The following is a 16,781-nucleotide window of genomic DNA, read 5'->3' on the forward strand; positions in this document are numbered from 1 at the left end:
CCGAGCAAATCATAGTAGCTTCATTGACATTAATATATATATATATATATATATATATATATATATATATATATATATAATTAACTATAACATTTCTATAGCGCTTTTCTCCCATAGGACTCAAAGCGCTATAGAAATGTTAGGTCAGTGGGAGGCTGCAGGTAAAAATATGAATACACACTAATGTATAAGAATATAAGACTCTGCAAGTCTGATGACCAGGATCATTAATTATAGCTCACTGGTCTACATTTTACATAATAATATATTTAACTGTTTACTTTATTTTGACTTATTTATGTATGTATGCTGTTTTCTTGTTTCCCCTTCCTTGTGGCTTTTAGGAGATCATAATATTAGCTGACGGATACGGGGAATTCTTTAGAATATTGATAAGAACGGCGTGTGCAGTTCTGTACCGTTGTTATGGTCAACCACAGGATTAACCTGCATTGTAATGCAGTCGACAAAATGTTCTTAAGGATGAACACTGCTGATTCTTTGGAAGTGCGTGGAGTGCGGTGAATGACAGCAGAGAAGCCCCTCGGTGCCTGTGCATTATATGTATGTATAATCACCCCCGCCTCCAGTGCAGGGTGCAGACACTGCAACGCTTGTGTGTAGAGAGCTGACAGCTGTTCTCCGTCCGTCCTGCACACAGCAGAGGTGAGGGTGGCCTCTGGATGACAGGCACATGTCAGCCCTGCAGAGGTGGCAAGTTCAACTACAGCTGCAGCCTGCCTCTCTTTATTTACTATATCCACCTATATTAATAGAATCTGGGAACACGGCAGGAAACAGCAGACTTCTAGCAATTTACAGTGTATATATTGTTCAATGTAAATAGAACTTCCAAAATAGAACAGCGATATGCGATGTGAACCGGCAGGCAGGGCATGTGACTGCTAGCCATAGGAATACATGCATCATAGAACATCGTATCTTCCATCAGTTCTCTTATTGCTCACACATCAATTAGCATAAACAAAGCCAGGGATTGATTATCCATCGATACGGCATTATCATGCTGCTCATTCACAATACGGTATAATTTTACTTTCTCTATTGGGATGAAGTAAATAAAATGGTCAAATCACATCAAAATGCATCATTCAACAATGAAACAGAGAGGATGTCGATTGTACTGTCTAACTTGGCCTGCCAGGAGTCGATCTCGTGTGTGTGTGTGTGTGTGTGTGTGTGTGTGTGTGTGTGTGTGTGTGTGTGTGTGTGTGTGTGTGTGTGTGTGTGTGTGTGTGTGTGTGTGTGTGTGTGTGTGTGTGTGTGTGTGTGTGTGTGTGTGTGTGTGTGTGTGTGTGTGTGTGTGTGTGTGTGTGTGTGTGTGTGTGTGTACAGTGTGTGTGTGTGTACAGTGTGTACAGTGTGTGTACAGTGTGTGTGTGTGTGTGTGTGTGTGTGTTTTTTGCTTTAGTTTTCTGATGGCAAACTTGTGAAATAGGCTCCCTGCACACTGCATGCTATTCTGATTCCGATTCCGCTTTTTAATCGGTTTTTACATCCGATTCCGATTTTTAATCAATGCATGCTGCGTTTTTTTATCCGTTTCTGTTGAATGTATTCAGGGAAAATCAGAATCGGAAAACGGGATTTGCAGTGTGCAGGACAGCATCAATAGTTTGTGTTGTTTTGTCCACGTCAGTATCCTAATAATGCCAGAGACAGAGGGTGAGAGCATACTTGCTGGGGTTTGTTATAAACATTTTATTGTAAAAAAGAATGTACATCTGAATACTTGAATATTAATTCAGGACTAGACTAAATAAGTGCAAATATATTCTTTCCTTTAAAAAATAAGTGTGATTATAGTACACAATTCGAATACAAATTATCATCATATTTACTGTGAAAAGGGAACATTTTGAAGAAAAACAAAACATTGCATTCTTTGTCATTCTAAAATATTTATTTTCTAATTTATACAACAGTTTAATACTAAACGGTAGTGGGGAACAGATGCGTGGGGAGAAAGTACAATCCTCAAACAATCAATACAATCCATGTTTAATTCTAAAATACTGTTGAACAAGATAGGTGACAAAAAAGTGAATATAGAGGGCGATCTGAGGAAATAGTGGATGTGTGAGTGAGAGAAAGGACAGAGAGACAAAGAGAGATGGATGTAGAGGAGTGTGTGTGTGTAGGGGGAGGGGGGGCAAAGGAGGAAAGGAGATAGGGTTGGAAAGAGTGAATGGGGGGATAGGTAAGCGAATAAGGGGGGAGAGAGTGAGATAAGGGAGGACGGAGGGAAGAGATAAGAGGAGAAGTAGAGATAGATAGGAGAGGAAGAGGGTAGAGAGATAAGGAAGGACGACGGGAGAAAGAAGAAAAAGTGAGGAAGAGGGGGAGATGTAAGAGGGGAGAGCGATAAGGAAGATGGGAGAAAGAGGGATAAGGGAGGAAGAGGGTGAAAGATAAGAGGGGGAAGAGATATGGGAGGAAGAGGGGAGAAAAATAAAAGAGAGTGATAAGAGAGGGTAAGGGGAAAGCGAGATAAGAGGAGAGAGAGAGACGGAAGGAAGGAGAGTGATGAGAGAGAGATAAGAGGAAGAAGAGATGAGGGAGGAAGAGGGGAGAGAGATAAGAAAGGAGAGCGATAAGAGAGGAAGAAGGGAGAGAGATAAGACAGGAAGAGGGCTGAGATAAGAGTGGGAGACAGGAGAGGAAGGAGGGAAAGAGATAAGGAAGAGTGGAGAGAGATAAGGAAGGAAGAAAGGTAAGAGAGGAAAGGGGAGGTAGAGGGGAGAGAGATAATGGAGGAAGAAGGATGAGAGATAAGGGAGGAAGAAAAGAGATAGAGGAAAGATATGAGGGGGAAGAGATAAGGGGGGAAGAAATCAGGAAGGAAGATGGGAGAGAGGAGATGGGGGAGGAAGAAGGGAGAGAGAGAGAGAGAGAGAGAGAGATAATGGGAGGAGGAGGGGAGAAGGGAAGAGATCAGGAAGTAAAATGGAAAGAGAAAGATAAGGGAGGAAGAGGGGAGAGAGATTAGTGAGGAAGAGGGGAGAGAGATAAGAGGGGGAAGAGATCAGGAAGGAAGAATGGAAAGAGATACATAAGGGAGGAACAGGAGATGGAGAGAGATAATTGTGGAGATGGGAGAGAGAATGGAAGAATAGGAGAGAGAAGGACCAGAAAAGTAAATTTTAAGTTGGTTGGGGAAAGTACATTCTGTTTCAAGAAAGCAAAAGTGTACAATGTGGTAATTTATCACTAGGAACCTCTCCTGTCCCGTTTAACCCACATCAAAATACCGGTGCTTTTGGTTCCTTATGTCTCTAGACATTACCCTGTAGTAACAGAGGGCGGGGTGGTGTAGGGTAATTAATAACTATTTCACACTGAGACCAAACTTGGAAAGAAAGATGAAATCAACAGGGGGAGAATGTTGCAAACAGGGGGGGGGGGGGTAAGACATGAATGCAGAGTAGGAGAAGCATAGTGAAAGGTATAAATGCACATGAGTTGCATATATAGGACTAGCACACCATTCGCTTACTTAGCTGTATGCAGGGCTAGAACTTTTGTTTTGTAGCCGGTTCCAATGCTTTAAGGCTGGTTTTGAACCATGTAATCATTACCACCTTGTGGGGATTATATTCTGTAATTTTATTACATGAATCATGATTAAAATTGAAATTATTTACAAGAACAAACGACCAACTCAACTTAAAGCGGTCTGGTGTGTGTCAGGTTTAACGTGAAAAACTAGCGTAGATGTGGTCCCAGCAGGAGAGGGATGCTCTGACAGCAAGGGGCGCTGTACAGGTTGGTTAGCAGCTAGGTGAGGGCAGGTGGGGCTGGTTACAGAAAGGGGCCATTGTTACTACAGCCCCTTCTACAAAACCTCTTTTCCAATGGATCGGGGGAAAAGGAGTTCACCAGAAGAAAAGCAAAATATACCTCATTTACCAAATAACCTCGCTAATTAAATGCACCGGCAAAATGATACTTTCCTAAATGAAGTCTATGTGAAAACTAGTGCCACATATGTTGTTGCAGCTGATATGACCTTGGTTTTAATAAGTTAGAAGGTTGAAAAATCCACCTTTCCAAATAATAAAGCGACTTCATGAATAATCCCTATAGTATTTAGAAAGCTTTTTTTTATTTTTATTTTATTTGTTGAACCAGCCAAAAATTGTTTCAACCTCACTGAAAACGCTCTGCCAGCACTGCGCCAATACTCCATTTCCTCTGTGTGATGCAGGCGCATACGTTACACTGATTATATTTTATTTAGTTATTTACTGTATTTTTGTGCTGACAACGTTTCACGAATCCCTAGATGGAAAGCCTTTGAAGAGGAGCATTTGGGGACGGATAATAAATGTCCATTTGATCCGACAATAATGTCTCCTGATGTCAGGATTGTAAACATTTTAGACTCTATTATTACCTGTGTTTGGCAGGCAGTGATGCGTTTAAGTGCCTGTACAAATGAAAGCCCGCTGGAAGCAGTTCAACAAGACTGAAATGTTAGAGCACTTCATGCAAAACATCTATGGCAACACAATAATACCAAGAAACGCAAGCCCAGCACTAGTTACATTCTTCCATAGTCAGTGTGCTGCATATCCCAGTACGGGGAATGCAAAGTGCATTACGGTACATTGGTCGGTGCCCCAGTACTGGGATGATTGTCATACTGTCCCATAGCACAGAACTGAACATATACTATACATAGGCTACACAAGCATACTGGAACACACGCTTCACGTGCTGTACCCTATGGCACAATTGTGTACATAGGCCTCAGAACCAATACTGGAATAAAGCTATAACAGCACAGTACTGTACATACTCATCAGAACCAGTATAGGTACACGCACAGTTCTGTACATATGCTACAGAACCATAGCTACAGGACCAGTACTGAGGTTCTGCCCATGCAGCACAGTACATAAAGTAAGCTATAGGTCCATCTTTGGAATTCTCGTTTACGTCTGTAGGACAGCACACAGGCCAGCACTGGGATTGCTTGCCACCTCAGTATAATAGAGGACACCAGCTACACACCAGCACTAGGATTGCTTGCCACTCCAGTATAATAAAGGACACCGGCTGCAGTCCAGCACTGCAATTGCTTGCCACTCCAGTATAATAAAGGACACCGGCTACAGGCCAGCACTGGGATTGCTTGCCACTCCAGTATAATAAAGGACACCGGCTACAGGCCAGCACTGGGATTGCTTGCCACTACAGTATAGTAGAGAACACCGGCTACAGGCCAGCACTGGGATGCACAGTAGAGGGCACAGGCCATATAGGGATGATTGCTTCCTTTTATAGCAATACAGAATACATAGGCTATAGGCCCAGAACTGGGATGCATCTTGTATTGCAGTACAGACAGGTCATCAGTGCTACTGTCACTTGGCCACAGCTCATACTACCCGTTGTGTTGCTTCAGTCTGATCTCTCACATCACACAGGGTTTTATATCCTGGCACACGCTCTGATGATGATGGTGGTGGTAGTAGGAACTACTGGCAGACGGATGAAAAGAAGAAATCCCGTTAAAATTCAGCACAAAATCCTTTCTGTCGCATACAGGGGAGGAGTGGTGCTGGTAACGAGGCAACCCCACTGCAATGGAAATACAAACATGTAGTTACTAACAGTTAGTACATAGCGCCTGTGTCACCGCACACTCGCTGACATTTGCTAGACAAGAGCAGCACACACTAGTCATCTGGATGGGAGGGGGTATTGGGAGAGAGAGAAGATTTGAGAGGGAGTAGATAGAATGGTATCCCCTCTGGCACTGAATGTGGTACAAGTATATATTAAACTGAAATGAAGACAACCAATGTTAATTTCCAACAGCCAGCCATATGCAGAGGCATTTTGCGTAGGTTCCCATGTGGTCACATGGCTGGAAGGTTCCTTGCTATATCGCAGAATACAGTACATCTAAATATTAGTAAATCGCTGCCATTGTGTCAGACTAAGAACTGAGAAGAATATGGAGGCTGTCATATTTAATTCCTTTTAAACAATATCAGTTGGCCTGGCAGCCATACTGATCTATTTGGCTGCAGTAATGTCTGAATAACACCAGAAACAAGCATGCAGCTAATCTTGTCAGATCTGATAATGTCAGAAACATCTGATCTGCATATGCTTGTTCAGGGTATATGGCTAAAAGTATTAGGGGCAGGGTAGCCAGGCAACTGGCATTGCTTAAAAGGAAGTAAATATGGAAGCCTCCCCATCTCTGTAATTTTGTTTTCCTTTAAATTCAGCTTCACCTAGCAGAGACCAAAAGGCAACACTGCGCCTGTTATTCGAGGAAACTGCTCATCAACATGAATGTAATGAATTTTGATTTTTTTTTGTAACATAACAGAAATTTTGTAAAGCATTTGTACATTTAGGAGTGAACCAGGTGGTGACTTTGTTACAGCGTAGCCTAGCATAAATCACTGGTTGGTGGATGTGAAAGAACAGTCATAAGGGAGACATCTCGAGCTCACTCTAACCTGAATTATCGCAAATTCTTTCTGTTTTAGGAAAGCAAACTTTTGTTTTTCTTAACATCTTAGTAAGGGGGCTTTTAGGACCATTGTAGTCCCTTACACACCCCAATAAGTTCTGGGTCACCATGAGCTTGCTGGTTAGTCTGTGCCTCTCGGGTTTGGATTAGATGAGAGTCTGTCAGGAAATTATTAGAGCCGAATATGGGGATAATATTTTCCAGCACTTGAGACTACATGGCCACAGAGGAATACGGCCAGTTGTCACACTTGCCTAGGTGGAAGATAACTAAATGAACAGAACTGTAACCTGCATAGCAACCTGGAGGAGGAGGCCCCTGTGTATAGCGACAGGCAGGTGAGGACACACAGATCCGCGTCTCTACATTGTGTCAGTGTTCCTTGTCGTCAAGGCAACGCCTCTATTTGGCTGCCTGCTCTCCTGCACCCCTCACCTTGATGAATTTCCATATAAATCTCACCAAGCTCCTTATTTATGGCCCAGATTTAATCAGTTTCCTCGGGTTAACAATGTGAGAAAATATGTATTCCTAAACCTCAACATAACAGGCGCTCTGCCTCTAATCCTCCTGGATATTGCATTCAATTCAACATGAAAGCGCCTTCATTTCTGGGGCGAGGCTGCCTGATTTTATGTAAAATTAGTCAAGAATGTATCGTTAAAACGGGGATTATTTTCACAAGGCCCATTAAATCTGAGCAGACACCTCGTTATATAATTAATTTTTAATACACGGCTAGTTGCCTTCTCCTCCAGGTAAAAAGAGCGCATGTAAAATAGCAGCTCGTTTTTAACGAGCTGTTTGACTTCCTAATTAAAGAAAAGAATTTTGCTTTCTGCTAATTAAATAAAAACAAGCTTGATTTCCAATTCGCGGCCTCGGATATATATATATATATATATATATATATATATATATATATATATATATATATATATATATATATATATATATATATATATACATACACACACACACACGTCGCTGGTCGCTGTACGTTCTGTACCGGACCGCCTATATCTAATCTCCCATCTACTAGCCCTATTTGTACATTGTAATATGGGCTTTCATAGGCAGAGGGCTTTCACTTTGATGTACATAGGATATGGGCAGGGCAGGAAGGAAGTGTCCTGCAAACTAATAAATTGCCTTTATAGGTGTGAATAAATCCAGCAAATGACTGATAATAATTAGCCCTGGTTTCCTAATAGATGCTCATAACTTTACCAGGATTATTACACTAGTGCAGGGTACCCGATGTGTTAGCACCACTATCTGTCTATTGCAACCAAACGCACTGGTTTAGGTATTATGCCGATAGTAATAATAATAATAATAATTATTATTATTATTATTTATATTCCAAAACAAAAATACATTCTACAAAGAGACAATAGTTTTTTTGCAATTTAAGGATGTTGAACCTGACCTGTTCCTTATAGAGTAATGCAGGCAAACTGGGACTATAACTGTCTTCAATATTGTTATTATTGTGTGGGATTATTCAGCCTCTGCATAAATTACATTTGCTTACACGTAAAACAGACTTTTTTGCCTTTTCACGTGAAATCAACCGCCAATTCGTTGTTGAATCGCATATTCTTATTAAATACCTATACAAATACGGCTTATCTCGTGTACGTTGAATATTTTCCTAATACCTCAATAAAATATAGGAATGTATCTGAGACCCTCCTGATACCCAGGGTGATGCTGCCTGTCACTAGCATACATCATACATCCAATGAACGTGCAAAGTAATAACTGTCTATTGCATGAGCACGCTAAAGTGCTGTCATCTGTGAAAAATTGTCACTACTACTCAAGTGTTATCTTATATTTGGACAAGAATCTTACTCTCATATTTCTACAAGGATAACGCAGGACACGAATAATCAGGTACCCGCTGAGAATTTCCCAGATGAGATCATTATGTATACTCGTGTCACATTGACATACGTTTTAGTACAAACGCTGTTATTTGTTGTGCGGCAGTTACCGTTAGAACTGTTATAAGTTATGTGTATAGTTATGACAATATGAAGCTGCAGTGGACCATAATGACATGTGTGCAGATTTGGGTTGAATTGAGGTTACAAAGTAATGGGTATCCCGTGTGCTAATCACATCATGTCTGTGGTGTAGCTATGCTGCCGGTGTAATCTCTACTAGTAAGTACACAATCCGGGATTATACGTGTATTATTCACAGAAAGTCCCCCAGGAGATATCTCTCTAGATAAGGAGGGCTGCCGGGCTCCTCTGGACTCTGATTGACAGCTACAACCATAGTGGAATGAAGAAAAAAAATAGGAGACATTTTTTTGCAGTTGTTACTTGTTGAAATTCCCATAAAATTGAACAAGAGGCTGCTCTCATGTGGGCTAAGTCAGGCTCAAATCCTCTTCGGTGTGGTCCCGCTTAGACTGTCTTTGTTTAGTTAACCTCTGCGACCCGAATTTAAAAGGTCTATTTGCAAATTTCCCTCTACAAATCCAGTATGTTCTCCTGACTAACATCGCCCTCAGCCTGGGGGAAAGGACTAAACAAGCAATCTCATTCGTAACTAATGGCCAGATGAGTTTTATACTGATTCAGCACTCATATCCCAACATCGTGCTGAATAATAATAATAATGCATCTTATTAGTAGTAATATCATAGGCTGTATAATAATATGCTAAGCAATAGAGACAAAGTTTCTAGTAGTCTTGATGAAGTTACCTGCAGTTTTATGTGAGATGCTGAAGCCGGGTTACATATCAGTGGTGATAAATGAGGGTATACTGCTGTCCCAGGAGCCCCATTTGCCTGTGATTTTTACAGAAGACCTGTGATCGCAGTCATTCGGCCTACAGCTCCCTGTACGTGTCTCCTTGTAATTTAATAAGCACACAGCAGTGGTTTTGTGGAAGGTGCTGTCAGCTCCATGGCTGGGGCTTGCTTAGAGGCTTGGCCCAGAACAGTCAGTAAAGCGTCAGTTCTCGAAGTGAACTCTGACGAGAGTCCCGCTATTAGGCGAGGGTTACCTGCCTACAGTATATAACAGCACAGTATAAACATTGATTGTACAACTTTGCCAAATCTATGTGTTAGAAGAGTAAACTGAGTGAATAATATACGTTGTTTGGATATTTTAGGTAGTACATCATATAGATTGTACAAAAGGGATTGTATCATTAGTGGGCAAATTAATAGTTAATTTCTAAATTTTGGCCATTTGATAGCCTATTTGAATACTTTTTATTTCATCTGTGTCAATTGTTTTTAATTAATGTGGCAAACAAGGAGAAAACTCAAGCACAAGAACCTTTGGTTGGAGCCCCTTCAGGGAATCAGTATGCACGTGCTATCATGATACTAGTAACAATGTAACTTCAACAAAAACAAAAAGCGATAAATATTGAGTCTCAGTGAATTGAACTTGAGTGGTCTGATGTGGTGTGCTATTGGTAAATAAGGTGAATATTACCTGATAGATCGTCCCTTGTGTTCTGATGGAGGTAACTCTGTTCCAAGGTGTAGGAGGACATGCCTGAATGTAAAGTGGCTGAGGCTGGGTTGCTAGGTGGCATGGTCTGCTGCTTCAGGTATGGGGAGGCCCCAGATGATGTCCATGGAGCGGTGGGACTTGTGTAAGGAGAGTGACATTCCATTGCACTGGCCATGGCTGGAGAAGAAGGGACGGGGCTGCTGCTGCTTTCTGGTCCATAGTCACCGCTGGATGATACCGGGCAGCTGGCCATGTACGTGGAGCCAGGATTAGGGGACATGTGTGGCACATGGTGACCTCCACTCAAACCATCGTATCCACCAGCCATAGAGTTTGCCATCATATCTAAGTTGTAGCCATTACTGTGACATGCCAGGGAAGCAGGTGGGCCTTGGAAATCAAATCCTTGAGGAAGGATAGAAGTGCTAAAGCCAATACCATTCATCATCCTATACATGGGCTTTAGAGCTTGGCATTTCCTTCGAAATCCTCGAGGTCTTCTCCGGAAGGAACCTTCCTCAAACATGAATTCGCTGGCAGGGTCTATCGTCCAGTAATGCCCCTTGCCAGGTCTACCAAGTCCCTTGGGCAACTTGATGAAGCACTCATTCAAAGAGAGGTTGTGACGAACAGAGTTTTTCCAGCCCTGGTAGGAGCCTCTGAAGAAGGGGAACCTGGCTTGTAGGAACTGGTAGATCTCGCTGAGGGTCAGTCTTTTGGTTGGGGAGCTTTGAATTGCCATGACTATTAAGGCGATATAGGAATAAGGGGGCTTCTCAGGACGCCTGAGCCCCGAGCTTGGCTTCTTGGTGTTCTTAGAGGAAGAAGAGGAGGAGGTGTCCATGACTGCGGGCTGCTGGCTCATCACTGCAGGCTGCAGAGCCCCAGTGCTGGGGCTGGATGTGAGGGGAGCTGAGGGATCTAAGCGCTGGCTGGGGTTCTCCGTGCTCATCTGTAAGCAGCACTGCACACACACATACACAGGAGCACTGTGTGGTAGGTAGGATCCTCCAGTCTTAGCAGAAGTGACTTCTTGGAAACTGGATGACCTATTTACCTTTTGCAGACGGCCGAGGACATGAAATCCCCTGGAGGGATCAAGTCCAAGGGTCTGAGACGCTGAGTGGCACTCTCAGCTCAGGAAACAGCCGCTGAAATCCGAAGGCTCAGTCGTCTGCATAACTTCCCTTCAGCTCCTGCTCCAACAGCCAGCTCCTTCCCCTGCCAGCGAGCACTCCATGCAGATCCTTATCTGATGCGGCTATCATTGCTCGTGCTAGTGCCCCCACCCGGCGGCCATCTCTGTGCCTCTACTAACCCTATAATAGGAGAGGAGAGCGGAGTTCTGCGTAAAAGTCACATCAACCAAACAAAACCCGACCACCTATCACTTTCCTAAATCTTACTCTCTTTTTTTTTCATCCGGACCCCCCTGAATACATCAGAGCAATGCAGTGCAGCGAGAGGACCACCCCTTCCATCTGGCCCCTGTCCACTCGTCATCTGGGCAGGAATTGCTGCACCCAATCCTCCTAGCTGCCTCCTCTAATACACGCAATTACACCATTTATCAAGCTCATTTAGACAGTTTAGTCAACACAGCCACACGCCAGTGTGCCAGACTCCAAGGTAATAGGCTGGACTCCGTCTGGCATGGCATGCACGAGTCAGGGAGTGTTTAGGATTAGAGGGGTCTGCAGGACCCTGGGAGATCGGCTATGTTCAGTGTCATTCTGCCTGGAGTCTACAGCTCAGGAAGGCTCATGCAGCATCACACATGTAATACACTCAATACCAGGATCTATTGGTAATATAACCACTGAAATGAGACTACTGTATTTACTATGCTACACATTTTTTTTTACAAAATAGAAATAGAAATGATTGTTATACACAGGGCCTCTAGGTGCATTCTGCACTTTTCTGTTGCAAAATGGACAAAGAAACATCCATTTACAATGCTATCACAATAGGAAGCAAGCAATGTCAAACTAACACTTCTTGAATTCTCTTGAGATATACAGACATGGCAATCACATCTCCTCAATGAATTGGTCCATATCAGAGCTATTAGAGCTTTTTAATGTATGCATAAAGGTTAGCCAATGATAACATGTAAATTCTTAAGGTGGCCGCACATGATACAATAAAATGATCGGATTTTACGGCATATTGATAAAAAAGATTGGATTTCCTGAGAAATCAAAAGTTTTTTTTTTATTTGAGCAAGAAATCCGATCAGATTTCCCCTTTTTAGTCAATTAAAAATCGATCAGGAATGGTGGATTTTACTGATCAATTTTTATGAAAATTAAATGGTGTGTTAGATTGTCAATTTAGTAATATATATATACCCAAGCAATTTTCTCAGCGTTTCCAATCATTTTTCTCATAATTGAGGAAAAATTGATCATAGGTGTGTGGTACATTGGTCAGCTTTTTGAAATGTTACAATCAGTTAGAAAAATTGATTGCTATTCTTGAATTGAACAGATATTTAAAAAATTGCATGGTGCGTGGCCACCTTTAGGCTTCTTTCCCACCACGACGTTGCATTTTAGGGGACGTTATAGGTCGCATAACGTGCTCCTAACGCAACGCCTAGTGGTGTTGGAGCAGGACGCTACCTAGAGCTGCGTTATGCAGCTCTTGGTGCGCCTTTTTGGTGCTATGGGATGCGGAGACCACGTGATCCACATTACGTGGTCCCGCCAGCCAATCGCCGCACAGAGCGGCCGCTCCAGGAAGTAAACACTGCACGTCACAGTGCAGTGAATATTAATTAGCCATGTGGCTGGCCGAGGAGGAGGAGGGGAGACCTCCTCCTACAGCATTATTGCGCATGTGTAAACAGTCTAACGTATAGCATGCAGCACTTTCTTTAAAAGTGCTGCGTTACAATGTAATGCAATGTGGGCACTGTGAATAGCCCATTGATTTTTCATTGTTGTGCGGTGGGCTGCATTACAGGCTGCTCTAACGTGCGCCTGTAACGTCTTACAGTGAAAGCAGTCTTAGGAAATAATATAAAGGTACAATAATATAAAGGATATAGGAGGGATTTGCAACCACTAGGCACCGCACTGAAATATAACACGTGAATCGCAGGCGTCCTGCACATCCCATTCACAGAGGTTTCCAAGATTTTGCATCAAGGCTCTGTGAGCCAACAAACCTTTATATGCATTATTTTACCAAAAAGTAAATTGTATTTCACCAAAACCGAAGATCTATTTTTTAAAGGGAAAAAAAAACACTTCACAAAATCATGTTAGCTCTGTACATTTCATGCATTTTAACAAGCATTGTTACATTGACTTACCTTGTTCGGATATGCAGACTATATAAAATAGCAGAACTGGCTGCATTGAATTTGTAATAAGACATGCTATATAACAGTGACATAATGATTTGGACAGTTCAAATGATGTGAAAATACATAAAATATACACCTCTTTATCCATTGCAATGTCCCAGAGTTCCAAGTTGATCAAAATAAAGGGAACCGGGGCTGACATATTGTTATCACATCTGTAAATGCCAGTTGCCTGGCACTTGTGTTGGCCTTTGGCTTCAGTCTTCTATGAACTACATACCTGCAATGAACTTGGTTATGCCAACGTAAGTAAAGATGGCCATACACACTATTCAATGATTTTCTTTTTTTTGCCATGGCTATTACAATCAATATTATGATCAATTAAAAACCAACAAAATCGAGTGATAATTGAATAGTGTATGGCAGCATTACTGCAAAACACCTAATCTACACACTTGTTCTGCATCAATAATATGGGGAGGGCCATTCACTAAGCAAATGCTAAGGCAAGATTGCCACAACTGGTGACTGCACATTTACAGATGAAAAAAAAAATGTAGCTGCACACTGTGCATATGTGCACCCTATTCCCCTAAATATTTTTTTTAAATAAGCACACATTGAAGGGACCTTTCCTCCTTTCCCCAGTCAAAATTTCCCCTTGTCAACCATGCAAGCTAGTATTCCCCAGGGAATTTGGAGCAATGCTAGTCTTCATAAGGAGGGAGCTTCTCTGCAAAATATGTGGCAAAGCTTGTTCAGCTCCCTTGCAATGTTATGGACAATGGGCTCACACGGTAAGTTTATGTGCCGGTATCGAGCCAGCGGCTCAATGCCGGCGCATCACTGCGCGTGTGCGTGGATCGATTCCCGCTCGTCCCCGTGGGCATGCCTTATCAGCGCTCGATTACCCGCTATTGTCCGCCCGCGGGTCATCGGACCTGTCAGATATTATAGTCGAGCCATCAGCGGCTCGATTGATGAGGAAACAAACTGTCCGTGTATGCCCAGCATTAGGGGGTAAACTGTGGTAATCAGAATAACATGCATAAAGTTTAACCACACGATGAATAGAGCAGAATGCATTGCCTAATGCTCTACTCATCATGCATAAGACTTGGCGCACTTTATTCTGGTTTCTGCAGTTTTGTGAATATACCCCTAAATCACTTCTGGTGCCCAGGAGAAGGCGAGGGCGGTGTTATTGGACAGGGGTGCCAACACTTTCTTGACTCGCGATCTACTATTAAAATTATAAGGGCAGAGTGATCTACCATACCCCCCCTAGAATAATACCATTTCCAGAGGTAGGCCCCCTCGCTTCCTAGCATTGACAGCCCGATGTGCCCCTGTACCCCCAGTATTTGCTGCCTCCACCCCAGCATAGGCAGCCACATGTTCCCTTGCCAGAAATGCCAGGATTGCTCTACCGTATGATTTCTGTGACCCATCCAGCAGCGGATGTAATTAGAGATGCTACTAGCAGGGGTTGATTTAGGCCAAGGCCACCTAGGCCATGGCCTAGGGCACCACAGCAGCAAGGGCACCAAAGCAGCAGGCTAAACTGGTGCAGAATTTGCAAGCTTGCAAATGCTGCAATGTAGGGAGATCAGGCGAGCGCCTGACCGCGGTACTCTGCTTCTAGCCGCCTGTGCAGCAGCCCCCTTACTCTCTATGCACGTTTCCATTGTGGCTGGCGGCTATGGACTTGGGCAGCATGGAAACGAAGAGGAAGCTTCTGCATTGGAGACGAGCGGAGAAATGAGTGACACTGATGGCTGCTGTGGTGTGAAGGCGAGCTGGCTACCTATACTGAAAGGGGGTGGGAAAAGGAGAGATTAAGGGAGTCATCTGGCTACCTATACTGGAGGGAAGGGCGGAGGGGTCATCTGACTACATATACTAGAGGGAAGGGCCCATCTGGCTATCTATACTGGAAGGAAGCGTCATCTCGCTACCTATACTGAAGGGGGGCGGCTGGTGACAGTGGCCTTGGGCGGTAAAGAGTACAAATCTGGCCCTGGCCACTAGAGGGCATCATAGAGATGAGACTGTGAATGGCAGAGCTGAAGGAGGATCCCGAAGGAGCTGATAGGTGGGTGGTCACATCTGCTCACTCGCTGCAGTGTTTTCGTCGCTCGGTGTCCAGCTTGACTTCAGCGTTCTTGTCAGCATTCATGATCTACCAAACAGTCCTTCGCGAACTAGCCATTCAATCGCAGTCAACGCATTGGGCACCCCTGGTATAGGGTGATTAATGGTGAAACGTTCAACAATAAAGGTCTTCCAGATGCCTGTCCTCTCCCAGGTGGGTTACAGTAGAACAACAGTTCGGCATAACATACAGTAATTCCCTGACTATGTAGTTATCCTACCTGCCTGTCCAAAGTAATGCCAGTTGTGTTTTTTTTTTTTTAATTAGTGTGGCTATTCTTTAGCAGCAGAGGAAAAATTTGACTGTAGCTCCACTTACAGTAAATCACAAACATATTTTATTTGCAATAAATATACACTTAAACTATTTTACTTAAGCAAATAAAGAAAAATTCAAAAGCCTTTTGTTACTTTTGTCTAAGCTTTATTTTTCTTCTTTCATCTGTATCCAGATAATGTAATTGCAATGTATGCAACTCTTACGTTACCAGGGAATATTTTATTCAAAAGGGCATCATCACTGTCCATACACATGTACCACATGGTGGTGATAGTGGTAGTAAGGGAGAAGCAATAGGGGTCTTTTATTTATTTAGAGAGAGATATTTTGAATCTACTCTATAAGCCCCATCACCCCTTTTTGACTGTATGGTACTGTCCTCAAAGGCAGGGCCGCCATCAGAAATGTTGGGACCCCTCACACATCATCAGGCCTGGGCCTTCCCTCCCTGGGCCCACCCACTGGTTGCTGTGCCTGCCCACTAGCCACCCCACCCCTGTGTCAGTACGCGAAGTACGTTGCGGCGAAAAATGTGCATGGTTCCAACACTGAAGAAAGCGGCATGCACAGCGTGATGCAGCAAAAAGTGGGCATGACCATGGCATGTTGTGGGTGGAGCCAAATACTAGCAAAATACAGGTAGTCCCCGGTTAACAAATGAGATAGGGACTTGTAGGTCAGTTCTTATCCTTTATCTGTTCTCTTTTGTCCCCCTTTTACTTCCTGTGCCTCTTTGGTCCCCCTCTGTCTTACCTCAGTTTGTGCCTCTTTTGTGTCCCCCTATGTGACCTCATGTTCTCGTCTCATCTCTTTTCTCCCTGTGCCACTTTTGTCTGCCTCTGTTCCCCCTGTGCCTCTTTTATCTCCCTGTGTTACCTCTCGTCCCCTTCTGTCTCAGCTCGTCTCCCTGCCCTAGCCAGGTATAGGTGCCCCAGTATAGGTATCCAGGCATAGGTGCCCCCAGAGTAGGTAGCCAGGTATAGGTTCCCCCAGTACAAGTAGCCAGCTATAGGTGGT

General features: G+C 43.3%; 1 protein-coding gene across 1 annotated transcript; it reads right to left on the bottom strand.

The window, feature by feature from the left end:
- Nucleotides 1–2,953: 2,953 nt before the first annotated feature.
- On the bottom strand, nt 2,954–11,340 carry FOXF2 (forkhead box F2). The gene is made up of 2 exons (XM_068236810.1): nt 9,991–11,340; nt 2,954–5,607 (listed from the first exon to the last, which is right to left on the bottom strand). The coding sequence occupies exons 1-2, from the start codon at nt 10,961–10,963 to the stop codon at nt 5,441–5,443; spliced, it is 1,140 nt and encodes a 379-aa protein (XP_068092911.1). The 5' UTR covers nt 10,964–11,340; the 3' UTR covers nt 2,954–5,440.
- Between the last annotated feature and the right edge of the window lie 5,441 nt (nt 11,341–16,781).

Source organism: Hyperolius riggenbachi, chromosome 5 (assembly GCF_040937935.1).
Source record: "Hyperolius riggenbachi isolate aHypRig1 chromosome 5, aHypRig1.pri, whole genome shotgun sequence".
NCBI lineage: Eukaryota > Metazoa > Chordata > Amphibia > Anura > Hyperoliidae > Hyperolius > Hyperolius riggenbachi.

Bases quoted from the DNA above. Each gene is read 5' to 3' on its own strand.
- FOXF2 (XM_068236810.1), bottom strand. From the start codon at position 10,963: ATGAGCACGGAGAACCCCAGCCAGCGCTTAGATCCCTCAGCTCCCCTC. The intron at 5,608-9,990 runs GTAATATTCACC...TTTCCATTGCAG, and splicing joins CACAAGGGACGATCTATCAG to TGGGGTTGCCTCGTTACCAG.